Here is a 27,154-nt window from a genome sequence, read left to right as displayed (position 1 = left end):
GAACCATAATAACAAAATAATAACAATATAATAACAAAATGATAGCAAAATAATGAAAAAATAGTGGTAAAATAGTAAAAAACAACAACAACAACAACAACAATTTTTTAAAAATTAGGGCCGGGCCGTTTAAAAATGAATTTTATTCTTTTTTTCAAAGTCCATTTTTTAAATTTATGTTTTTGTCCAAATCCCCTCACTTTTTAGGTGAGTGATGGAGAAATCTAGTATATAGAATAATTTTTGAAGTGACATTCAGATTCTTATTAATGAGAAGCTTGAAAAATGTTCATTTGATATTACTAGTTGTTTGAAAATTGGATTCCCTTTTCCTGTTGGTTGACTGATTCCTCATTATTCTGAATTGTTTTATTTGTTTATTTGGCTTAGAGTTGAATTTTCAGATTGTTTTTGGGATAGTTAGTTTGTAACCAATAAAATCAAGAGCAAGCAAGGCATCTGCTGCTTTCAAACACACAAATTAGAGCCGGTTATTAGGTTAATTTAAAGTTAGTTCTTGGGATATATATTTATGCCACCACCACATATTTCAACAACAAAATAATTATTCTTTATCATTTTTTGTGTCCCCCCAAGCTTTGTGCCCTCAACATTATATCTCTTTCTTTCTCCAAACCCCTCAATTTCCTCACCTGTTACACAAATCAAATTAAGTTAATAATTCAGTATGCTGTAATTTATAACAAATTAAATATTATCATCCTAAAATTTGACTTAACACTTATAATTAAACCTTAATAGTTTCTTTTTCCTTTCATTTAATTTTCTTGTTAAAAATAATATAAAGTAATAGTATTGCTAAAAGTTTTTCTATTTTATATATATATGAAATAAAAGAATATTAAAAAAGAAATGAAACACATATTCCACGTGCAAATAAAAAGTTTGGACTGGGACACCAAATTGCAAGACAGCAGACAAATTTTGATAATTGTCTTGCTTGCTACCCTACCTTCATTAATTGAATTTTGATGGTAGCGGTATAAAGTTCACAAGTCGGACCGAGTTTGAATGGATTGCTATAGAGTATCATTATCACAACTATCTGAGATTGAATTTCCTTTATCTTCATTCAATTGCTTTCAGCTTTCAACAACTTGAGTTTTTAAATATGAAAATAAAATTAAGATGATATTCCGCATTCATTTCGACTTCACACGTTTTTCCAAGGATGGCCCATGTAGTTTGCACCCGCATTACTTCACCAAAGCTGTTCATGTGTGAGCATTCCTTAATTTCGCTTTCCAGATGCATTTTATTTTTTCAGTTGTAATTGAATAGAATATAAAAAAAAAAAAAAAAAAGAGTAAGAGATGAACATAGATAGAAGCCATGCAAGTTTAATGACCTTACTGGGTTGTGAGCATTCCTTAATCGCCTGCTTTTGGGGGTTATTGGTAATATATAATAATAATAATAATAATTTATAAATAATTCATTTGTGTTTCCATGGATATAAACTTTTTGCTGGTTTAATGACTTTAGCCATAAAATAAGAATTGCATAAGAGCTGGGAATACTACAGCAAATATCCACAACTGGATTAGGAACAGATAAGCTAAATGAAAGTTAGGCCCATGATTCAACATAGAGAAGTTATAGAATTAGAGTATAAACGAGACAATTTGATTATAGTCCGAGAAGTATTTATTCTAACCTTGTTGGATAAAGAAAATACAAGCTAAGGCAGGAGCATTAGCCATGCATGAAGAAAATGTACACCACACAATATAAGTGGATAATAAATGGGAAGAAATTTATGAGTGGATAATAACTTAGAGGACGTAATTAAATGTGTAATTTAAACTTTAAATTCTAAACCTTAGTTTATTAATTACTTAGCATTAGGATTATATGAAAAATTCTTAAATACTTTCTTTGCCTATAAATTGAAGTTACGATGCTCATGCAAACTCATTATTATCATTCGGGTATGATATATCCCACCAAGAAACAGAACAAAAAAAAAACCCCCAGAGCTAATAGGTAAGCAGGCATGGGCGCAAAAGCAGATTTTACGGTGACGGTGAGCAAGGAGGAAATTCTGGCAGCAGTGTTACCATTGCAGCAACACTGGCTACCACTCTCTAACCTTGACTTGATTCTGCCTCCCGTCAACGTGGGAGTTTTCTTTTGTTACAAGAAACCAGAAGGCAGCATCGTGAGCTTCACTTCCATGGCCAGTGTCCTGAAGGAAGCCATGGCTCAGACTCTGGTCTACTACTACGCCTTTGCGGGTGAGGTTGTGGCTAACACTGTGGGCGAACCCGAGCTGCTTTGTAACAACCGTGGGGTGGATTTCGCAGAAGCTTATGCTGATGTTGAGCTTCGAGACCTCGACTTGCATAACCCTGATGAAAGCATTGAAGGCAAACTCGTACCTGAGAAGAAACATGGAGTGCTCTCAGTTCAGGTATTATAAAGGATGTTCTACTTTAACTTCAACCATTTCCCTAACGTCAGAATAATAACAAAGAAACACACTCAGATTCATTCCTTCTGACTCAGAATTAATATCTCAATTATAACCAAAAGACTTAGGAAATATTTTTATTCACCCTTTTCACTAGATGACGATAAATTTGATGGGGGAGACAACTTCCTTTACGGCCTGCTTCTAGACCACCCAAAATGATTTTTTTTTTTTAAATCTATTAGAATACTGCAATATGTCTAAGTTTTAGATCATCTATGCCACAATTTAATCAATATGAAACAAATAACAATATATATCATCATGTAGTAGCATACATGATGACTGTCCTGAGAGTCAGAATTTGTTAATAATCATAGAATAAGGCTAAGGAATTATTCATTAACAATAAATTATCTATGATAATTAACAAAAAAATAATATTTTCCTTTTATATTCTTCATGTTGACTTTAATTACTTCTATATTTGAAGTTGGTAGCTAAATATTAGGAACTTTAATAGTTAATTTAAAGCTTCAATTTTAGTTTTTACCTATTGAGCGATTTTTAGCGAGAACTAAACTACTTTTCTTTTTGGAAATAAACGAGAACTAAATTTGTATGTATATAATACTTACAGGCAACAGAACTTAGATGCGGCGGAATAGTGGTGGCATGCACATTTGATCATCGAATAGCAGATGCCTACTCAGCCAACATGTTTCTTGTATCATGGGCTGAAATGGCTCGATTCAAGTCAATCTCTTTGGTACCCTCTTTTCAAAGGTCTCTGATGAACCCCAGGCGTCCAGGGTGCATCGCCCCCTCCTTGGATCACATGTATGTGCCCATCTCCTCATTACCACCCCCTAAACAGCAACGTCAATCCACTGATCATCTCATTAGTCGCATATATTACATCACTTCGGAGCAAATCAACGAATTTCAATCACTAGCCTGCACTAATGGATACAAAAGGACCAAGCTTGAGTCTTTCAGTGCCTTCCTATGGAAACTGATAGCAGTCCTTGCTGCCAAGGACGGTTTCAAGTGTAGCAAGATGGGGATTGTGGTGGATGGAAGGGTCAGATTAGGTGAAGGAGATGAAGAGAAAGCGAGTTCAATGAGTTGCTATTTCGGAAATGTTCTTTCCATTCCGTTTGCAGGGCAGAGAGTAAGTGAACTGATAGAGAAACCGTTGTGGTGGGTGGCTAATCAGGTACATGACTTCCTGGAGCAAGCAGTGACAAAGGAACACTTCCTGGGACTGATTGACTGGGTTGAAGCTCATCGTCCTGAGCCAGCACTATCTAAGATATATAGCAATGGCAGCGAGGAGGGACCGGCTTTTGTAGTGTCATCGGGGCAGCGTTTCCCGGTTTCGAAAGTGGATTTCGGATGGGGTAGGCCTGTATTAGGGTCATACCATTTTCCTTGGGGAGGGGATTCCGGATATGTCATGCCGATGCCGAGTCCTGGTAGAGAAGGTGATTGGGTGGTGTACATGCACCTCTTAAAAAGGCAGTTGGAGCTGATAGAGGCGGAAGCTAGCGATGTGTTGAGGCCCCTTACTTCAGATTACCTTGAACTTGATTAAATTTTTTAACCTGCTTTCAATGTCCAAAAATAACAATTGGTATCAGAAATCTCAAGTTTGAAAGTGTGGTGTGAGTACTAAAGCTAGCTGGTTTGGAAGTTTGTGTTGTATGATATTACTACTTCAAGAGTTTTCTAACTTTGATGTAAATTTGTAAAATGCAAAATTACGTACCTTTTTAGCGGTGGTTAATTTCAATCAAAACCCAAATATGTGTCTTTGCACTTTTAAATTACATTATTTGAAATTTAATTAACTTTTATATATAAAAAAAGTAAATTACATTCAAGGTTACTAATTTGTTAGTATATTTATGTTTTGTTCATTAGACTTTAAAAATTATAAAATAGTCATTGAATTATTCAAAATTTTCATTTAAGTCGTTTAAGTTGTTAAAATTGTTATTATATGACCTTCTTTATTTATATCTCATATACCAATTGACAGCTCTCCTCCTTATCCTCTTCTATGGTTCAATTTTTTTTTTATGAAACATCTTTGAATGTTATAATTTGCGAACTAAAATCCTAATAACTTTCTTTTCCAATCTCATTCTAATCAACTTGGATCTAAAGTATGTTCTTCTACTCGTCAATGGGTACTAACTAATCTATTGTACTGATCGTCGAATAGTCGCTTCGAGCTCACTGCTCGAACTTTAAAAGAAAAATAACAAAGTTAAATTTGAAAAAAAATTCTGCCTCAATATTTTAATCAAAATAATTAAAGATAATAATTATTTAAATTGATTAATGTTATTATAAAAATAAATAGTTATGTCTAATTAAAATATAATGATTAAATGTTGAAAAGTGAGAATAAATGATTAAAATTGAATATTTATCATCATAAGATAATGGGAAAAAAAGCACTCTCACGTGTCATTGTAAAACTTTTGCTCGATCCTTGTCTCAAAATTAATTTTGCTGAGGCAATTGTTTATTTGGTAAGGACTTTTGCTCTTTGTTTTCCTTTAAAGATAGCATAAAATAAAATAGGATAAACAGAAGTTGAAAATAAATATCATATATATATAACTATGTATAACCCGTATCGGACCAAAACGATCAATTGGATCGAAAATTGATTGAAATATTAATCTAGAAAAAGATTTTAAATTGATTGATTTGAAAATCAATACAAATAGATTGAACTGAATTTTTTTATTATTTTTAAAATTTTAATCAAATTAATTAAATTCATCGAACTAACAAACTGATAATTTAATAGATTCAACACCAATCTAGTTTTTAAAAAATTGAGCACAAATCCTTACAAAATAAGAAAAGTCGGGTTTTAATGAAGTGAAGTAAATGATGCGTGCTATCCTAAACATGTCTGACTCACCACTCTGTCCTTGTAAATTGTAATAATGATAATGTTTTGAGAGGTTGCTATAACGGTAATTTATTGTCCAATTACTCGATGGGTTACCATTCAAGCTAGGACCAATTTACTGTTACCTACACATGAAGATAAGAAATGGTTGGGCGAGTTTAAAAGCAGATGAACATAGATAGAAGCCATGCAAGTTTAATGACTTTACTGGGTTGTGAGCACTCTTTAATCGCCTGCCCTTTGGGGTTATTGGTAATAAATAATAATACTCAATTTATAAATAATTCATTTGTGTTTCCATGGATATAAACTTTTTGGGGTTTAATGACTTTAGCCATAAACTAAGAATTGCATAAGAGCTAGGACTACAGCAAATATCCGAAACTGGATTAGGAACAGATAAGCTAAATAAAAGTTAGGCCCATGATTCAACATAGAGAAGTTATAGAATTAGAGTATAAACGAGAAGATTTGATTATAGGCGAAGTATTTATTCTAACCTTGTTGGATAAAGAAAATACAACAGCTAAAGCAGGTGCATCAGCCATGCATGTAGAAAATGTACACCACACAAAATAAGTATTGTCACTCTTGATGCATGGGGACACACCAAAACTGCTAATCACCCTGGTCTTTCTCAAGGAATTATATGTTACCATTCACTAATTTTTGTACCTTACTCTCTGTGTGATTCAACTCAACAAGCAAGGAGAAGATGTAAAGCCTATTATCGACATATTATCATTGGATTGAAATATTTTTATCTGGCAAGAATAAGTAACGGAAGCGTGAATCGAAGGGAAGAATGCCGCAATTTCGAGATCCAAGAAGGCTTTGCCTCCTTTGTGATATGCATTGCTCCACAAAGGCAGCTTGATTTGGTGGCAGGTAATGAGATATCCATACTGCCAAATTGGAATCATCCACAAAGCCCTTAGCGAAGCAGTGCAGTAACTTCGGAACTAATAGCTTCCCTTTGCTGCTAACCCCAACCGAAGCTCGTATAAAATCGCGTTGTGCTTCTTCAAGCTCTTCCCTAACATTCTTAGCAGTGTAAATTCTCACCTGGCATTTGCACCTCACTTGTCATAAATTCTACAACTCAAAATAACCAAATTGACTGTGTATGTGTGCGTGTGAATAAAGAGGAAACAAATGATGGAGATTACCGCAGGTGATGAGTACATCCCAGAACTGAGTGCAAAAGTTACAAGTGGTTCGTATGTATCGATTGCAGACTTGCGTTGCTCATCTGACACCTTCAGTTTGTGAAGGGCAAGAAGCAAAGCCTAACAAGAAGTTTTAACATTTGTTGGTTATCACCAGTTTTAGTTTGTGAAGTACGAGAAGCAAGAAACATATCACAGAAAATCCATACAATTTGTGGTCTATGCAATGGTGGTTTCATCTTCAAAATTACATATTCGATTGCAGCTGCGCTGAAGGAGTAGCCTCCAACTGTATATGCTGCCTGGAAGAGTAAAAACATTTCATCAGAAATAACTGCAAAAATCTAAAACTTGACTAAATCAATAATCATCTTGTAGTTCTCCATGTGAAGTCATCCCCTTATATATAAATTAGATATAAATATATAACGTAGAAGCTTATAAATTGTAGATGAAATGAGATCTAGAATGAAGAGACTACTAAATTATTCAATGCCTGTTGAACCAGGAAGTTCTCCAAAGTATAAGATTTGAACATCGGAGGGCCAGCATATATGAAGGGCTTAATCTTAATTCTTCCCTTTCGTTAGTATTGCTTCTTTTAGGAGATAAACCCTTTCTTTAACCGTGATTAAGACAGCTGCAATCTGTATACTCATAAATACTTGAGAAAAAACATGGTACTGGAAATAATTTAACACAAAGAGCCCCACTAAACAGCCAACTATAAAAAATTAATATGGACTGTGATTAAGTCTTTGTACTCTACAGCAAAACTAATGGCACCCACATGTCCGTTGAACACTAATTCAAAATCATTGACTAAAAGTTACCACGACACTTTCCCCTTTTCTGAAGGGGGAAATGGCAAGTCTCATATCAAACTATATAGAGATGCTAAAAGATAATAAGATAAACATGTAAAACAAGGAAAATAAAACCGATATAGATTCAGGTTGCTCATTCAACAATTTATACCTTTTGCATCAAGGAGAAGAGCTTCAAGTCACTTCTTGGAACCCCATATGCTAAGTAAGCCTGTTACAATGTGGATACCACACAGAACAATATTGTCAAGATGAACTAGTATGCATGAAACTCCACTACTCTTGAGAGGTAATTGTAAAATTTAAACTTGCAAAAGAAATAAAGAAACTGACATGCATGATTAGGGCGTTATACAAGTTGATCCAAAAGGCAAGCTTCTCGTTGCAACTCAAGTGTATAGGATTCACTTTAGCCAGTTGCTCCACAAGTGTTCTGTTCTCCAAACAATTGAAAGCAAAAACAATAATGAATCATATATAGTCCCATACAATAGTTATACCATCCAAAAAGAACTTAGTATCTTAAAGGTTGTTAACTTACAAATTTTCATTTATTTTATTTTTTAATTTTTGGAAAAAGGAAAGAGTATCATCCATATAAAAACAAAACATGTAGACATTCTACTCATGCTCTAATCACTATACTTACAAATCTATTAGGCTATTACTCTATTCTGGTGAATCTGGCCCCATGAAAGTAAATCTCTACAGTTCCAAAATCCTGATTTGATAATCATTTGCCGAGTTAGAAGCATTTAATCAAAAAGGTTTGACAAGCTTTAATACCTGAACTTCCTTAAGGCCCCAGATGCATATTCCAACTGCTGCTTCCCAACTGACATCCAAGATACTTCAGTTGATAATCCATAATTTCCAATTTCAGCCCAGCTTAATTTCCCACGTACTCTGTATGGATCAAAGGAATTCTCTGAAGCCAAAACTTCAGAGTTGCTTTGGATATCAACTTGAGGGCTCTGCACCCAAGAAGGAATCATCGAACGTTCTGATGATGTCCACCACGATGAATTTGATAGATGTCCCCGAGGTGATAGAGTTGAGCTGTGGCTATTAGACACAGATGATTTGGAAGGTACAGCTGAATCTGCAAGAGATATAAATATATTTCTCATGCATCTCACCATCTCTTCTGATAGCCGGTTAGGGTGATCCCAAAGGCCTTTAGGCGTTATCCCTCGTGAAATCTCCTCAAATCTTAAAGGTTGAAGAGATTTTCCATCTGTCTTTGCAGATATTTTCTTCCCGTCATGATGCAAAATCATGTCCATTGCATTCTTCTGAGAATCATGAAAACATGAAAACATGAAATACTAACAAGAAATTGCATGCTTTCAGTGAACATCATGATATGTAAAAGGTAGTTTTCCATGTTCTCTTCAATTCTGAACTCAGAAATTGGTTATAGAAGTAGATAGACAAAATACTTATTAAGCTTTCAGTAAAAGAATTTCAGCTAATCAGCTTTAAAAATGGGACCAATGTTTTATCAAGATGCACTATAGCTGTCAAAATAGCTATGAAGCTGAAAGCCCTATTCTAAAGAGGCACAAAGGAAGCTAGACATTTACCTCTCTTACCAAATCCAAAGACGATGAATCACCAGTAGATTCTGAGGGGTGGTCAGTACGCTCTTGACATGAGTTATCATCTGAGGAATGATGTAATACAGAATCTGAGTGCTGCAAACACCTTGATGATGGTGACATCTGGATAACAAAAAAAAATTTCATATTCACAGCCAAAGTATGTATAAAAATATATGCAATATTTCCTTAATATCACCTTCATATCATCTATTTTTATATTTTATAGTTAAACATAGTATTGACCATTACAGAATAGGAACTGTAGGCAAAGAACAATTAAATGAGTTATGCACATTCAGCTCATCTTCACAACCATAGACGATTCTTAACAGAAAATATATGTTTATCATTTGGAGCACAAATCAAGGTTTATAAACCACATGAATTTGTTTTCGTATTGACTTACTCCTGTCAGTTAACTACGACAAGTCTATAAGATCTAACTCATCACAACTAACCACAACAAAGCTACAGGCTACAAAGAACTATAACCTTTAAATCATTGGCTTCAACAATTTTTCAAAGCAAGCTTAACTCACAAAAAAAGAAAGTTGAAGAAATAGAAAGGAATTGCAATTGTAACTAGGAAGGATTTATGTTTTTATAGAATGACATTAATTAGCAGCAATTTGATAATGAAGAGAGATACATACCGATGGAGAAACTGAATGCCTCAATCGATATTCAGCAAGCCTCCGTTCATTTCTCTCTTGACTAAGTTGAAAATGCAAAGAGATCATCTCCTGTTCAAGTTTTGAGATGGTACCTTCCAATACAGCAATATGGGACAGAAGCTCCTGAGCCTATAAGAGAATAGGAACAACGGAAACATTATAACAAACTTTATTAAAGAAACCAGTTCACAATTTAATGGTAATGCCTAATTTGAATGTACAGAAAAAAGGATTTCATGAACACTTCGGTGAAATTAATAAGTAGAAATCACAAAGAACCGGAGAGAAGCAGTTAATATAAACACCAGATGGCTGCTTATTATGGATATGTTCAAAGCATAGTAACATTTTCAGTAAGCCCAAAATTTTACAATATGAGGACTCATCTTGTGATGCGTGGAATGGGATATTGGCTTAAACAATAACGTCAACATTGATGAACCATCCAGACAAATGCTATATGATACATGTGCAGATAAGGATACAAACATCAGCTTTGTTGGGACAAAAAAATCCTAATTGTTGTCCGAAAGTTGTGGCATAAAGAAGTAAGTTAACCTTAACTAATAAGAATAAGAGGTTTTAAAATCTACACTTTCAGTTAGAAAGTAGACTATAAAAGCTTGTCATTTATCGTATAAAACAACACTTGTGCCATTTTCCAACCTTCGTATAATATATTGCTTTGAACTTCCACAAAAATTTGGCTCACAAACAATCACCATGAAATATGAAAACCAGCAGCAGCTACATCTAGACAAGACCATAAGGTGAAATTACCAACAGCAAGCAAAGATTAAATATAACTGACATACATGGTGTGGAAGGCATGAAGGACTCGACAATTCTGAAGCATTTTTCTCTATAGCACTTTCCAAAACAGAATGCAAGTCTATCTCTTCTTGCAGCTTTTGTTGCAATCTATGTACCTGTCAAAATTTTCTAAAAGATATAGTTGCTAGAATTGAATCATATGGACTAAAATAAGTAGATTTTCTCAAGCATTCAGCATATTATAACCAAACTGAAAATATAAGACTCCTCTTAGAAAGGCCATAAAAGAAAACCATCAATAAACCTCAGGGGCTCTGCAAGTCCATTCCCGGTACTAAAGTTAGATTAATTCATTGCCTATTAGAAGTAACAAATTTCACCAAAGATATACAATCTTCAATGCTGCAGGACAACTACTTAATGCCATCTTAAGTAACTAGTGTAACGCAATAAATAAAAGGTTATCACAGTTAAGTAATGCTTACATCCTGCTCAAGTTGAAACCTGTAAGGATAAAAATCGCTGCTTTTAGAACATGATTCAACACTTCCAGTCTCTTCATTATAACTTGTTTCCTGAATAAATCACCAAAGTCATTGTGAATATCAAATCTAAATTGAGAGAAATTGTTAGAAATAACCAGTACTGCAGTAAAAATCTTATTATAGCCCCTAGAAAAAGAACAAAGGAAAATTCTTAGGACTTGAAGTCAGCCAACAAACAACATGAAAGAACTGCTTGTTTGTCTCTGCTGCAATGGGTAGAATATACTCAAAACTATGGGTAAGGTTGTAGATATTCGATATGTCATCAAAAAAGAAACTCTAGTGACCAGTGTGCTAAAATCGCAGAAAATGACATAAAGATGGACTCCAACAACATTCAGATAGAAAAAGGAGGGAAGAAGAATAGCAAATTGTTTTGACCGACAATGACATAGCTCCATGGATATTTCATTCAGTGTTAATCAACAATCATTATAAGGGCAAGAACACCATCACTTACCTCTATCGATGAGTTATTGTCTTGAAGTTCACTAACAACATCTAGCTGACCTTCATTTCTGCAGAAAAAGCACATTCAAAGGAAAGGAAAATAAAGAAAAAAACCATGAGAAATAAAATAAAGTAAAAACTAAACGTAAACTGTTAAGAGCATAAGAAAATTATCAAACAAAGAAAATAAACAAATGCAATCCTTACTGGCTTAAAGCAGATTGAACAAGCGAAGAGTCAAACATCTTGTATTCATGGGATTTAGCTTTCTTCCAAATAGAGAGGACCCTGGAATTTCCAAAATAGTTTGGCTTCTATATCAACCCCATATGCAAACAAGCATCATAAATTCTGCAATTCAAACATCAAAAGACTATTTTATTTTTTCTAGAATTTTAAATTTGGGAAACTTAAGATAGATTTGGTCATCAATGATCTTTTGTAAGAATGAGTTGTTCTGGACAGAGTACTATATGGCTTGTGAATATGCAGGTGAGGACAAAGGAAGTCAATGAATGCACAGCTACCAGTCATTTTCAACACAACCATACAAATCAAAATAAACTCACCCTGGCACCTTTGATTTAAATCACATACAACCAACAGATATTGAAGTAGAAATTATTTCAAAAAGGAAATTTTGTAGAAAAAAAAAATATCTTTGAAACCATTTCAGAGTTAATGAATTGCTTTCCCACTTCATGAAAATCAGAGCTAAAGCAAAAGCTGAGAATATTATGAGGATATAATTAACACACAAAAAAAAAAAGGAAAAGGAAAACGACTAGATGTAAAGAATATGCAATTATAAGAAACAAAAAGAAGTGGGGTTATCTCCCACTGCTAATTATGGAACACAAAAGCAGCTTCCATTGTGACCCTAAAAAAAAAACAAGCAAAGGGAAAACTTGACAACCCCTTGAAGAGTTAATCAAAGTTTATTTAAAAGCAGAGAAGTTGGTTGCTTTTCTGCCCTTTTCATACCCATTGAAAGGGATGAAAAGTCTAATGAAAATGTGGATTGATGGATGGAAAAGAAAAAGTGAAACCAAAACTGAGATTTCAAAAGTAGTGGGGCAAACAGTAAATCGGAAAAAGGAAAAAGCAATTCAAGGGTTTTTTCAGTTTCCACTAAGTAAAAAAGATTCAAAACCACAATTAAATGATGAAACAAATTGAGTCAATGTAAAATTAAAAGGTAAAACAAGAACAATCCAAAGGACAGATCTTAATGGTCCCCTTTCGTGCTCCAAGGACTTGGTTTTTCTTTTTCCATACTGATACAACTCATAGGCTGACCCATTACCCATAATGAGTGCCCTTTCCTTACATGCATCTTTCTAAACCTCACAAAAAACTAAAAAAAGCAGATAAAAGAAAAAAACAAGAACCCAATTTCATAATTTCAAATAAAGAAAGGGAAGGGGAAGAATGAAATTTTTGTCATAAAAAAAGTAGAAGATGTCTTTAATCCTAAAGATTAACATCAGAAAAGTCCATTTCCAGTAAAAACAAAAAGAAGAGACCTTTGACAAAAAAAAAAACTTGAAAAATCCAAGCTTGCTAGACACTTGAACAAAAAAAACAAAAATTACACCCAAATCCAACTTGAAACTTCTTCTCAGCTTCTTCTTCTTCTTCAGCTTTGTTTCTAAGAGGAAGAAAAAAAATGGACTTGGTGGTCAACTGGGGGTACTTAAATTCTCTCGGTATTAGCTTGAAATTCAAATCTATCGAAAGTGGGGGTGGATATAAATGATTGACAAAGATACGGTTGAGCTAACTAAAGACTTGGTAAGAGAGATTTCAAAACAGAGTAAAAACAAAAGTACAAAGAATCTTAGAACAACTTCCAAAACATGCAATGTTAAATATGTATATATTATTTTGTCTTATGAGTTATGACTAACTCAAGATTATGTGGTCAATTTAAAATGGATATGACATTATATGTTTTGTGTCGTGTCTGCTTGTGGGCAGAAGCTAGTGAAGTCGATGGGTGATACCTTTTGTTGTGGAAAAGGAAGGGTTTTTTTCATTAAAAATAAATAGGACCCATATTTTCAGAATTTGGGTTTTGAAATTTGAAATTTCGAGGAAACCCCAATCCATTAGCAAGAAATCATGGAGATTATGACTTTATGATTATGATGATGCTGTTTTTCTCATTTTGTGTGAATTTATTAAATCAATTGCATGGATTTTTTCCCCCAAGCGCCACTGAAGGTTTACAAGGGTGAACATGACATTGATTTATGTTGATATAGATGTGATGTTGAAGTTTGGAGCACGTCTACACAAAATGTAGAGAGTGGTAATAGTCTTTGCTCGCCGGCGGGGTGAGAGTGAGAGCCTCCATTTTGGCAGTCTTTCCTCTCCACCCTTTGCTGTTTTTCAATAATGCATCCACCTCAATTTGTTAGCTATTGAGGACATTTATGGTCAACCCCCGCGGTTGTGATGGGTTTTGTCTTTTTCGATGCAAGGTCTTTTGGGGTTGATTTTTGCCTTTGTTGTTTCAAGTTAGCAAAGATGTCTCTATTGCCAAATGCGAGAGCATGAAAGGGTTGTATGAATCATGGTGGCCTATCTACCTTGATAGTAGAACACTAATAGACGAGTGAGAGTTCTCCTTATAGGTAATGGTAGCTTAATTCAAGTGAAGTTTGCTCTTCCTCCCAAAGATTTTCAAGCTTGTTGGATATTGCCTTGTATGGATTATATTTTCATACGAGACTTGATGCTTGTAAATCTTTTCTTTAAATGAATGTTGAGTTCGATTAAAAAATTATCCAGAGTGGTTTAGGAATGTTTGAAGAATTTTGGAGAGATGTTGATATATAGAATATTGAAGGTTACTAGTGGTCGTTTAGGACTATTTGAAGAATTATGGTTGTACTTTGGCATACCATCCATGGAATTTGAGCTCCAAGTTTATTTATTTTGAAAGTGTTGAAACTGAATTAATTCATTTATTATTAAATGAATTTTTTAATATTGTGGATGAAAAATTAATTATTTATATTTAGTGATATAATACTTTATTAATTAATTTATTATTTTAATAAATTATTTCATATTTTAATTTTATTTTAATAATAAATTTTAAATAATATTCTTCACATATTATTTTAAATATTTAATATTAATATTTTAATGATAAATATTTATTATAATTATAAATATATTAATAATAATTTTTTAGCATAAATGTTAAAATATGTTAAGTGTATGTACTCTTTACAAATTTGTAATTTAGTCTTTGTACTTTTATTTCCAAAAATTTAGTCATTCTATTTTTCGAATTTAAAATCAAGTTCAATTGTTGATATTATTTTTTTTTTGTCAATTTTGTTGATATGATATTTTAAATTAAAAAATACTCACTTGATATTCATGTAACTAAAAAATAAGGATGTAATGAACTTGAATTTAACAAAATATATTTAATATATGCAAAAACAATGTAAAATATAAATTTATAGATATAAAATAAATTCAATTAAACAATGAAAAGATAAGAAAATATCAAGTGTATATTTATTTCATTAAAAACAACTTTTATGAAATATTTTTAAAAATTTTTCAAACAACAGATAATATTTTACATGATTCATTCAAACACTAAAAATATTAACTTTTTCAAAATATTAAATCATTTAACAAAACCATTTTAATTAAACAAATGTACCGTTAATTTATCAACCAACGCAGAACAAACCAGTTTATATATTCTGCCAGCATTTGCAGTATCGTAAAGCTTAAATTATTTTATCATAGATTTACACTTTCTTGGACAATTTCATTTTAAATAAATAATATCTTTTAAAGTTACTGTTATGCATGCTTTACCATAGCAAGTATATACGGTATATGATTAGAACAATACAAAATTTAAAATGGAATTGCCCTTGTTTGAATATATATATATATATATATATATGTGAATATTTTAGATAATTAACATTTAAAAACTAAAACCATTCATGGTGCGTTTAACATGAAGTAATCACTGCCAATTTCTCACAAGGCATGGATATTTTTCTTTAAAGTAATTCCTATCATGATATCTGTCAAATTTTCTGCATTTTTGGATCTCCATACCCCCTTTTATGTTGGTATTAAATAAGAAAACAGAGGGATTCATAATTTATTCATGGACCTTACAAATGCAGATATGGTGAGACCCAAAACAATCCAGCTTAGCTTACACCACTGGTTTTTCATCAAAATCAACATGCCAAACTTGTAATTTTGTTATATTGAACATTTACTGACATGGACATTTATCACAGTCTTTTACGTTACAAACTACTTTGATTGGTTTCATGTCAGTTTGTTTAATAACAGACATGCATGGAACCTTTGTCTTTGCCAAAATGGTATTTGCCATAGGCTCCCTTAAAGCCTTACCCTTTTACCTGGGCTCTTCCTTAACTTCAAACGAAGGTCCTCCTCCATTGACAGCACTCTCCAAATCCTTCCAAGTCGAATCACCGTTATCGGACCCGATCTCCACCGTATCGTCCACTATCCACTCATTCATCGGATCTATCTCATCAGCCACATATAGTTCACACCCAACTGAGAGTGCTGCTGCTGCAGTTGCAGATTGTAATGAACAAATGTGAGATCACTTAACAGTTGTTCCTCGGTTCGATCCCTTCCTTTTGTCAGCAGCTTCTCCGCTAAACTTCGCTTGAGCCTGTATTTTGAAGCACCTACAAAAGTCTGGCTCAATATTCTCGTCGCAAATCGCTGCAACTCCGGATACTCTCCTCCGTAAGGTGACCACCACATAGCTAGATTCACATTAGCAGATGACAAAACTATGTTTAAAACAATCTAAAAATGTAAAAGAAATTGTGAGAGAGGATAGAATAATGGTTATTTCTTTACCAGGAGACAAGTTGGTTCTTTGCTGAACAGTACTTCCCTGTCTGAGGGCACCTTTACAATGTCGATACGCATCGATACGCATCGAGTTTTTGTAAGATTTTATCTTGAATGGACTGATTTTGAATCATACGGACCATACAACATAAAAGGCCGAAGCCGACCTCGAAATCACTTTGGAAATCAGTTGAATAGAAAAAGCTTGGATTAAAAAAGTAAAACCTGTAGCGTGGAGAGGGCTATGGAGATGGCCATCCCAAATCTCATCAATCGCTTTCCAAATCGGCATATACTCAGATTTTCTGCTATTGCATCCCTCTTTAATTGTTTCCTTCACTTGATCTATGGTTTCGTATATATATCCCATTTGCGGTTTATCCGCCCCATGCATCAAACATAGAACACGTATTAAAGGTAGAGTCAGCTTTACAACCATTCCGGCTCCTCTCCAGAACGAAGCATCGCCTTCCAACTTCGCTACCCTCTTTCCCTCCACTGTAGAAGACCGTGTTGTGTTGTTCCACGCGGATGATATGAACATCGCCGTGATGTTTCTCTTTTCTGATATAATATTCTCTAGAGTCACAAAAGGCACGGCCGATTTTATCTTGGTAGGTTTAACAAGATCATGACCATCCATGTAATCTCGCAAAAGGTTTAATACCGTCACATGACCGTGGATGAACTTCTAAGATGTCTTCGCCTTTTCTAATGTCCGTCGAACGTCACCCATATTCGCGACCTTATCCAACATTGGCTCAATACAATGAGATGCATTCACAGTCCAAAACACAGACTTCCACCGTTCCGTGAACTGCTTGCCAACATCTCCCACCCAACCTGTTGTAGAAAAGGCAATGACTTGAACTACGTTTTCAGCCCCAACCTCATACATAACCCTATCCAACAATAACTGCAGCGTATTAACATCATCAACCGAAGCTGAAACATCACAAGAGTGAAGATAAATCGGGCCCTCCGGACAGTCCGCGATAAAACTAACAAAGTTTCGACCTTGTTAGTCGATCCATCCATCCAACAAGATGCTGCATCCAGTGTTTCCCCATGACTGCCTTATCTTCTGCACATATTCTTGGATTTCCTTCACTTCATCGTTGAGAATCCACCCTTTCAATTTCAGACAATCGGGGATCTTATACTCTGCCTGACCCGGACCGCGAATATCATTCATCAACCTTTGGAAGCTTAGCGAGTTCACAAGCTAAAAATCGATACCTCTTTCAAAGAAAAATCTACCAATGCATCTCTTGTTTTGCTTACCCGGTTCTTGGTTCGGATCACCGATAACAGCAGCACTTTGTGAAACCATCCTTTTGCAGGAAGCTACTGAATCTTCTAGATCATCTTCAGATATAGAATCTGTATTACCATATTCTCTACTCTCGTCACCAGAAGATTCAGAACTTTGATGCCTGGTTTTCTTGGCAACATTGTTATGGGGACATCCGTTCCGCTTCTGTGGAAGAGGTTGTCGATACAGATAAGGAGCATCGTTGTGGAGATGCTCTCTCCCTTGTACCATTTCTCTGAACAGCTTCTTGACATCTTGGGGAACCTTTTCGCAAGGGAGGGCATTCCCACGTACACCTCCCAAGTGGTACTTGAGACGGGAAACCCACTCATCTCTTTGTCACAGTAATTGCATTTGATTCTCTGCTTTTTTACGTCCCCAGTTTTACCATGATCACGAGCATTGATGAAGACTTCACTTGATGCCATCTTATTTATTTCAAAGCCACACTGCAAGTTTGAACCTGGATTCACCCAAGTAATCTGTTCAGCACTTTGACCAACCTTTGGATGCCAAGGTAACAAAAACGACCAACCAAAATTAGGATTTAATTCTTGAGCCACAGACAATCCATCATAATTGAAGGGTAATATATGAAATGTAAAAGTGTATTTGACTGGAACATAGACATTATAAAAAACATAATGAAAAAAAAAGATCGATAAAAAATAAAAATAAAAATAAATCAAATTGAATATAAAAGACTTTTGATTTGGAGCCATCAAAACAAACATAAAGCACCGACAGACAAAGAAAGAATTCATGAAAGAAAACCCCATAAATCTGAAATGAAAAAAAAAAGATAAATCCTTAATTTCAGGTCGATATAACAATGGCACAGATGATTTTTTTATCATAAGACAAACAAAGTAAAGAAAATGTTAGACATGAAAAGGAGATACCTTTGAGGGAGAAGTTAAGCCTAAGAATGACTTTGGTGTTTCAAGGGGGAAGAAGAGTTGCTGGAAAAACAAAGCACAAGAAAGAAGCGAAGTAAGAAAAAGGTGAGAGCTTTGATACTACTTTCCGAGTCTTGTCATTTGTGTGATTGATTTATTTTTCTTATAGTGGGGTCAATTGCCAAGGAATCCATGTGTAGACCAATGGCAATTTAAGGGGACCCATACTTTCTGTGTTTTTTTTCTTTTGAGAATGGGACCCACACCTTTTCTTGGCCTTATCTTCAGAATTAGATAAATGTAGCAAGTTCTTGAGAATCTGAGTAATTTAATGTCATTTGTAGGTTAATTTAAGTTTGATTTTAAGCACAAATAATTAATGGTAAATTTGAATACAAGAATGAAACTAATTATTTACTATAAATAAATTAATGAAATCAAGTATTTTCAAAATAATTCATTACTAATTTTTATTCATGAAATGCACAGTTTAATTATATTCGAGTGTATTTATTAAAATATATTATTTTTATTTATTAAAAATTTTGTACAATTTATTCAATGTTTGATTATTAATATAATTTTAAATTAAAAAACTATGATTAAAAGTTTATAATTCAAAAAGGAGTCAATGCTCTAAATTTTCAATTTTAAGTGATTTTTTAGTTTTATTAAAAGTTTATATTATGAGTAATATAAATTAAGACCAAAAAATATATTTATATATGTTATTAATTACAAATATTTAAAGAAAATATTAATGGTCACTAAATTTCATTATAAGGATTGTTTACCCTTGGGAATAGGGGAGAGCATTTTTCGATTATAATCCATTTAATTGACTTAGTCGATAGTTGGATTAAGCCGGACTAAAGTCTAAATAGTGACCTTAAAATTCTGCATAGATCTGGCCTAGTCTGATTCACGATCAGGCTTAGAGTAAACTTATTTAAGAGTCTGGCTATTCATTGAAGTTCGAAGGCTCATTCAAAATTTAAAAGGGTTCGAAACAAATATTAAACTTGAAAAATAAAATTTAACAAAAATAATCAAACTCATTTAAAATATGGATTGTCTTGAGCTTGTTGCTGCCCATTTTTAAAATTTATAATATAATATTGTATATTATGTAATTTGTACTATAAAATTAAATATATAACAATATAAATATTAGAATATAAACATTAAAAAACATTAAATTACGATTTTAATAAATCAAAAGTATAAATATTTTAAAAATTATAAATAATACAAAGTGGTCTAAACTGAATTTGAGTTAAAATTTACTTAAACAAAATTTTAAATAATATTTTAAATTAAACTATACTTTAATAAATATAAAATGTAATAATATCATGCACTAACTCAGCCAGCCCTAAGTGGTGGATTAAAATTCAAAGAAACTAAAAAAAGATTCATTTACCGGAGGTAAATATGAAAGAAAGTGAAGCTTTAAGTTGATTCATTGGCAAAAATCCAATTCTCCGAATTTCCCAAATGTCATGCATACAAATGAAGCAAATCTAAATTCAATAACTTTTTACACTAAATTAATGCGTATACAAAAGTTGGGGTGATTTAGAATCTGATGCAATAAAAAGAAATCATGAGTTGAGTTGGGTGAAGCTGTTATTGCACAGGATTTTCCACCACAGCCTCGTCTATGGCCGACTCTGGCTTGTCCTCGAAGCGGAACCTTTTCAGACTTGATTCAGGTTTACATTCATTGACACTGAAACCGTTACCTTTATGCTTTGACGGTAGAGAAGATGACGATGATTCGGTCTTAGATTCAGAGTGTTGGGAAGCTGAGACAACAGCAGATGGAGAAAAAGGTTGCTGCAGCTCTGAGTTTTGGTTCGGAGGATCCGTTGGTGCTGACAAGCTTAGTGTAGGAATTAAGGCACTGCCAGCTTTCTGTTGTTCTTCCAAAATCTTCTGCAAATACCTTGCCTGTTCTTCTATGCGTAACTGAAGCATCCTTTGTAGCTGCGCATTGGATATAGAAATAGCACGACTCAGAATGCATGTATGGGACCGGTTATGTAAAAGCTTATAATTTCAACTTATATAAAGCAATCATTAAAAATTTCACAATGCTCTGGCTCTATGAACATAATAAATACCTCAAGCTGTTCATGTAATTGTTTCTGCACTTCAATCTGCATTTGCAGAGCTTCAGTGATATGCGTGCCCCTAGAACCAAAAAGGTTAACGAACATTTTACCCACATTCTTGTAAAAAAATGACAGTAGAAATACATTTAGAGAAATGAAACAACAGTTGCCCATTTTTCGTTCCATCACTCTCACCAATGCTTAAAGCTGCTTTCTTTTCTCCAGAGCTCCAAGTCTTCTTCTCTGGATGTTCAAACAGACAAAAAAATGTCAATGGATTTTTGAAACATGAGGTTAAATATCAGCATTTCAAATATGGTCTAGAAGTTGCACAAGAATAGTAAAAACGAGAGTAGTCATCAATATTTCTTGAAATATTAGTTTTACAAACACACACACACACAAACAAGTTATTTTTTATAAAGAATCTATTACCTTCTTTCTTCTCAGGCATATATTTGGCAAGTCGATATTTCTGTAAAGGTAAGACGTAGATAATAAAGATGTAAGATCAATATCTGTAGTACATAACAAAAAATATATGCTTCATTCATATTATAGAATTACTCAAGTACTTGTAAGTGGCTCTTCACGTGGTAGATAGTCAAACCTTCAACATTCATAAGCTTTAGCACACCCTTTGGAGTTGCCTCTGCATCATGTACAATATAATCAGCTTTTCCTATTGCTTTCTTTGTGTAATACAAATAGCTTATTCTATAAAAATATTGAGTTTTATTATGGAAATGTGTGTTGAATAATTTTAATTCGACTGAATTGAACAGAAGAAAGAACTAGCACAAGTTAATTCCTAGAGTAGATAGCATAACCTACTTACTTTCAGGCCCATCAAGCTTGCTGACAGCCTCTACAAAGCACTCATGCAGCTCAGGAGTCCATCTCATTCTTGGCTTGTGAACAGCTGCTGGTCCGGACAGAGCAGGACTTACAGCAGCACTCATAGATGGTGTCGCAGAAGCCGAATTTTGGTTGCATGTCAACCCTACAGTTGGCTTTGATGAAGGTTGAGGTGATTCATATATTTCCTAAATGTGAACCAGTAGTTAAAGCAAGAAAGGGTGAGAATAAGAGTAAACTGACCCCTTTTCTTATCATTTTGCTCTTCTCATGTCTTCAGTCTCAGGTTTCACTTCAAATATCGTATCTCACTCACCCATAAATATACTTATTATCAACAATAGGATATTATGAAACTGTAACTCAATGATAGCCACAACTTACCTCAACTCTGGGATTTTCTCCATGGTCATTGATAGCAATGTCAAGTTCGTCAGACAAGAAATGTAGCTCTACTTGCTCAGTGAGGATGAAATTATCCCTCTTTCACAATGCATACCATGAAAGCAACCATCATCGCAAGCATCTCCTGGAAAATTAAGTAAGTCCTTCATTACGACTTCTGAGTGGTCCACATCATATGGATTGCACAAATCCTCAGTAAAAACCACGGGAGATTTCGATGAATCAACAGCAGAAATGAACTGGTGGCATGTGGGAGGATGTGGAAGAAATGGGAAATTTCCAAGCTGTCGCTGAGTTTCTGATGTAGACGAAGATGACAAATATAAACTGGTACAGAACACAGAAGAATGTGAAAAAGCACCCTTAGCATGAGAACTTGGAGAACTGGGGCTATTTGGTCCAGAGTTTAACTCATTCTTTTTTAGTGGAAATAGAGATGAACATTCACCGGTCAACCAAGATGGACCTTCTAAGTCCCTACTTGGAAAATTATGAATTGGGGATACTGCATTGGGATATGGTTCTCCAATTCCCTTGCTAGGACCGCTCTGTGTAACAGATACAAAGCTAGGGTGATTTATGGTCTTGGATGATATCCCAATCTTCATCTTGTTCCTTAATGGACAGATACCAAAATATTGTAGAAATGTAGAAGTCAACAATGAGAATCAGAGATCTTCGATGACAGTTCAGTGATTGAACCTCAAGGCTATTTCAAGATTAAGCTTATAGCTAAGTTGAATAAATGTCCACCAGAACAGTCAGATACAGTGCATGTCTATGAAATTGAAAGGACTGCACTCTGTTATCACCAAAGTTACATTCTTCAGATAGTCAAATCTTCAAACCTGAATCTGTTGCGCTGATCAATTTAAAGTGGAAAGAAATATGTATCAAATCAACCCACCGACGTTGAGATCAAAGTACATCATCATTTTAAGACAATGAACAATGTCTTCCCAGAAAAGAACCTGTAAAACAGAACAAAAGTTAAGCAATCAGCATAACAGCCACAAGGAAAGTAAAACATTTGCTGTCTAATATCAATTGAACTCCCTTCGATAAATGCTAATTAAAGTAAGAAAAAATAGGCGGCCTGTGAGTTCACTTACATCTCTGGTTACAAATTACCATACTTTCATGAAGTGGATGAAAAAGGTTAAACGACCATATAAGCCCCTTAAGGAATATGAACCTTCTGTTTCAAACCCCAGATTTCAGTAAAAGGTTCTTGTGGTCAATTTTCAAGAAAACCTTGCTTAGACGGTTGTTTGAATGCTTAAACACAACTAGACCATCAAGACAAATAAAAATAGCCGGTAGGCTATAATTGTACAAGGAATTCCCTGTGCATAATCAGCGACCAGTCGCGATGTAACACTAAACCACAAAGCTGGTAACAGAAAAGAGTAAAAGATAACATTGAACAATGCTTATAAAACAAAAGGTAGACTTATAAACTACACACCACCTTTTGGTAAGCCATTGAAATCCCAGATACCAAAGAAAACCCACCCAGAATCAGAGCCAAGGAAATTCTCCCCCCCCCCCAAAAAAAAAAAACCCAGAAATACCAGGTCACTGAGATTCAGAACCAACATATAGAAAGTATTTAAAAAATGGGTAGAAGAAGATGGACAAGAAAGACATACCAAAACTTATTTAGATTGTTTTACTTTGAGTAGAGTTTCGGATGGAATTTGCTAAACCTTCATTTCTCCCTCCGCAAACGTTCCATTGCAACAATAATAAGGGACAGCCAGAGTGAAATAGTGACTTAGAACGTCGTATAATTAAAGATAAAGTAGTAGGCCATCCCTTTACCTTTAAATTAATATTAATTAATGAAACAATACTAATCATTTCTCAAGTTTAGCATTGCCATTATCAGTCATTGGTTTTATCTAGCAAGTTGCCAAGTTATTTTAATATCAAACAGTGGTTTGTTTCATCTGGTTTGGCCTATGGAGGCAATGTCCATTAGCAAAGGAACTGCTATGATATATTTATTGCTATACCTTGGATAGCGAGCTTTGCAAACCTCAAACAACACTCATAAAAAAAACTTCACATGTCGTGAACTCACAACTAGTTAATGAATTGGTGATTGGTTAACAAATAACAACTTAATAAATTTTACAATTATAAATTTTTACTGAAACCATATGGAAATTTAAAATAATTGATTACTAGTCATTCTAACATATATATATATATATATATATATATATATATATATATATATATATCTCAAAATATCACATCCCCTACTAAAAAAATCATGCAAACAACTCAAATAAATTTATTCTCTAAGACTTCTCACATTAAACTTCTGAACTATCTTCATAATACCAAAAAGTCCTTCCTACCTTCAAACTCCCTCTTTTTTCATCAAACCAACATCTTATTCCGTTGTTACCTCACTGGTCAATAAATAAATATACCTACTAAGAATCTAGGCGCATGATTCAATCTGCAATTCTTGTTGTATGTCCTTATAAGTACCAGACAAACAGAATACTAGTGCTCAAATAAATTACTCATTGCCAAAACGATTGAATAAATATGGGGCCCTCAAGTGTGGGCCCTTTGAATGATGTCAGGGTTGCTTAAAACAGGTTGGGAAACAAAGTGGAGATGATTACTAAAAATATATGGTGAGAAAGACTAAAAAAGGATTGTGACACATCCTCTTAATCACCACAAAAATAGATTAAAGATTGTGACATGCTAATTCTAGTGGTGGTGGTGGTTGATTCCTGTTCTACCCATTCATTGGCTAAACAACCAATCTTTTTATTCTCCTTTGCCTATTGGGATTGGGATTGTCTCCTTTTGCCCTCTCTTAAACCATAATGCATCATATATATATATACATATATATATATATATATATACACATTGTTTTCTCTCTTAAAATCGTAGTGATTATTCATTATTGGTAGTAGTATTTAAACGATTAATTGAATTGAATTAATATTAATTAAATTAATTAAATTTTTAATTATTTAATTTTAATTAAATTAAAATATTTTAATTAATTTGGTCGATTAATTTTACATCTTTAAGAAATAAATTGAATTATATTTTGAACTTTTACTATATATATTGTCCTTTTTCCACAATAAAGTCAAACATTTAATTTTATTTGCATTTAATTTCTTGATTTAGTTGGTAGAGAATTATCAAAAACCCCTTCTATATACAAAGGAAGTTATCTATACTTATATTGAAGTATCTCATTAAGTTGATGGTCAGGATATTCATCATCGCCTCAAGTGTGTCTTGGATACGAGTTGCGCTAGTCTCTTTACTGTTAGGACTTTACCTTCTTGAAATTCACCAAAAGAAAAAAAGCCAACAAAACAACAATTTAGTTAGAAATTTACTAAAATACTCTTCTAAATACAAAATAAGTTGTATTATTATAAGGATGCTTTTATCTTATTTTTATATAAAATCAATAAAACTCAATTATGATGAGATTTCAAACTCATGACACAATGAATTTTTTAAAATATTAATCTCATTATACGTTTTATAATATCATTCTTTTTTATACAATGTCTAGAGCAAAAATTCAATCGGTCATGACACAATAAATTTTAAATATTTAACTTTACCATTTCAATAGAAAATGATTTATTTTATAAATTTTAAAAAATATATATTTATTACATATATTATTCACTCGAAAAATGGTCATAATTTAATAAATTCCTAAATCGCATGTCTGTTTTAATCACACTATTAAGTATTAACCAACTCAAAATTCTTCTAAAACCAACCTTTTATAAACTAACCCGATGTTGATTCATATTTTGCTTTGTTTGAAGTGCTTGATTGATTAGATTTAATTTAACAATCTCAAGTCTGAACCACAACCACATAATTAGTTGAGTGGGGACAGACGACAGCCATGGGGAACCCAGGGGCAAATATGGCAGTTTGTTCTTTCACACTAAAAAATGCGAATCGCATCATCAACATCAATAATACCTATTATTCTTTACCTTAAAAAATTCAATTCAACCAGCCACATTATTTCATTTTATTTCATGTAAATCTTAATCCCTCAGTTCTTTTATAAGCTTATTATTAAACTCAAACTGTTTGTTGATGATATGGAAATAGTTTTAAAATTAGTAAATTTATTATTAATTAAATTTTAACGTAACTCTAATTGTGCCACCAAAACATAATAATATCACAAAAGGAAATTACATAACTATAAACATACCTTTTATTTAATATTATTGCTAGAAGTCTAGTCAGTACTCAGACAGAATAATTATTTGTAGGAAACGAGAAAGAAATCCCTTTTTCAAGTAATTGAGGAACTTGGATGGCTCCCTCCCATTTCAGATTTATAGCTTCACCCACGATTTTTTTAACTTCGTAAAACAAACAACTAATATTGCATCAACCATATAATATATTTAAAAGAATATATATATTTTCATAACAAAAAATTAATGTTAAGCAATCCTCTACGAAATGTTAGAAAATATTATAATAAGAAAATTGAAATAAAATAAATAAATTTATTGATTTTGATACGCGTATCCATATACCATAAGGATGTATTTTTTAATAGGATATCATTTTATAAGATTATATTATTTTACAAAATAGTTTTACAAAAAGTTATGTCTTTATATCTTTATAAAACGTACAAAAACAGTCTTTATAATACAACTACCCCTCACATGTTTTTGTCGTCAAATTAAGGTTACGAGATGCTATCACACATAATAAAACAAAATCATGCTATATCAATGTAAAGTTTCTCAAAACGATCAATGATCATCAAACTTATAACAAAAAAACATGATATTCGTATATTATCGAGGTTAAAATAAATTCAGGGAAGCTCTAAAATAGTTTAAAACGAAGCAATGACTCATTTAAAACATTTCAGAAAAAGAAAGAAAAAATACAAAACAAGGATCACACAATCGTGTGATCAAACCATGTAACAGGTTGAGGACGTATTGTTCAAGGCGTGTAAGAACAAAAATCGTGTAAGTAGAGTCACACGATCGTGTCTTCAAACTGTATAACAGACTGTGACCATATGTACCAATTGAAACTTATATCACACACAAACTTTTACCATGCATTAAACTTTTCTAAACAATAAATTATTGTTATCTACCAACTTTATAAATTATTTACGTGAAATGTTAGTATAGCTTTGTAAGCTTTGTAAATTGTCGGGACGGAGACAGCAAAAATATGCGAACAATAAAAGA

At 33.2% G+C, this 27,154-nt stretch overlaps 4 protein-coding genes across 11 annotated transcripts; 1 reads left to right on the top strand and 3 right to left on the bottom strand.

Annotated features, from left to right (window-relative positions):
- Nucleotides 1-1,800: 1,800 nt before the first annotated feature.
- On the top strand, nt 1,801-4,235 carry LOC108452426 (coniferyl alcohol acyltransferase-like). The gene is made up of 2 exons (XM_017750214.2): nt 1,801-2,434; nt 3,075-4,235. The coding sequence occupies exons 1-2, from the start codon at nt 2,018-2,020 to the stop codon at nt 4,029-4,031; spliced, it is 1,374 nt and encodes a 457-aa protein (XP_017605703.1). The 5' UTR covers nt 1,801-2,017; the 3' UTR covers nt 4,032-4,235.
- Nucleotides 4,236-5,839: 1,604 nt separating this feature from the next.
- On the bottom strand, nt 5,840-13,319 carry LOC108453656 (uncharacterized). 6 transcript variants are annotated; one of them, XM_017751895.2, is made up of 13 exons: nt 12,939-13,319; nt 11,620-11,763; nt 11,423-11,480; nt 10,903-10,992; nt 10,459-10,572; nt 9,623-9,772; nt 8,952-9,089; nt 8,152-8,660; nt 7,699-7,798; nt 7,517-7,576; nt 6,748-6,840; nt 6,539-6,658; nt 5,840-6,434 (listed from the first exon to the last, which is right to left on the bottom strand). In XM_017751895.2, the coding sequence occupies exons 2-13, from the start codon at nt 11,655-11,657 to the stop codon at nt 6,111-6,113; spliced, it is 1,794 nt and encodes a 597-aa protein (XP_017607384.1). In that variant the 5' UTR covers nt 11,658-11,763; nt 12,939-13,319; the 3' UTR covers nt 5,840-6,110. The 6 variants fall into 6 exon arrangements, with proteins under 6 accessions (XP_017607384.1, XP_017607388.1, XP_017607386.1 ...); XM_017751899.2 differs by having other exon boundaries at nt 13,008-13,319; XM_017751897.2 differs by lacking the exon at nt 12,939-13,319 and adding an exon at nt 11,982-12,910.
- A 2,312-nt stretch (nt 13,320-15,631) lies between these two features.
- On the bottom strand, nt 15,632-18,664 carry LOC108451812 (uncharacterized). Of its 3 annotated transcripts, none has more exons than XM_053028787.1 (4): nt 18,523-18,664; nt 16,531-18,123; nt 16,312-16,362; nt 15,632-16,214 (listed from the first exon to the last, which is right to left on the bottom strand). In XM_053028787.1, the coding sequence occupies exons 2-4, from the start codon at nt 16,946-16,948 to the stop codon at nt 15,964-15,966; spliced, it is 720 nt and encodes a 239-aa protein (XP_052884747.1). In that variant the 5' UTR covers nt 16,949-18,123; nt 18,523-18,664; the 3' UTR covers nt 15,632-15,963. The 3 variants fall into 3 exon arrangements, with proteins under 3 accessions (XP_052884747.1, XP_052884748.1, XP_052884749.1); XM_053028788.1 differs by having other exon boundaries at nt 16,531-18,083; XM_053028789.1 differs by lacking the exon at nt 16,312-16,362.
- A 1,290-nt stretch (nt 18,665-19,954) lies between these two features.
- Nucleotides 19,955-23,673, bottom strand: LOC108452098 (myb family transcription factor PHL6-like). The gene is given in 9 exon segments (XM_053028873.1): nt 19,955-20,508; nt 20,646-20,715; nt 20,807-20,879; nt 21,072-21,111; nt 21,212-21,288; nt 21,475-21,682; nt 21,879-21,980; nt 21,983-22,870; nt 23,552-23,673. Coding segments are annotated over 8 exon segments (1,455 nt in total). The 5' UTR covers nt 22,508-22,870; nt 23,552-23,673; the 3' UTR covers nt 19,955-20,148.
- Nucleotides 23,674-27,154: the final 3,481 nt, after the last annotated feature.

This window comes from Gossypium arboreum, chromosome 5 (genome assembly GCF_025698485.1).
Source record: "Gossypium arboreum isolate Shixiya-1 chromosome 5, ASM2569848v2, whole genome shotgun sequence".
NCBI classification, from domain to species: domain Eukaryota; kingdom Viridiplantae; phylum Streptophyta; class Magnoliopsida; order Malvales; family Malvaceae; genus Gossypium; species Gossypium arboreum.
This window is presented reverse-complemented; position numbering and strand designations above follow the sequence as displayed.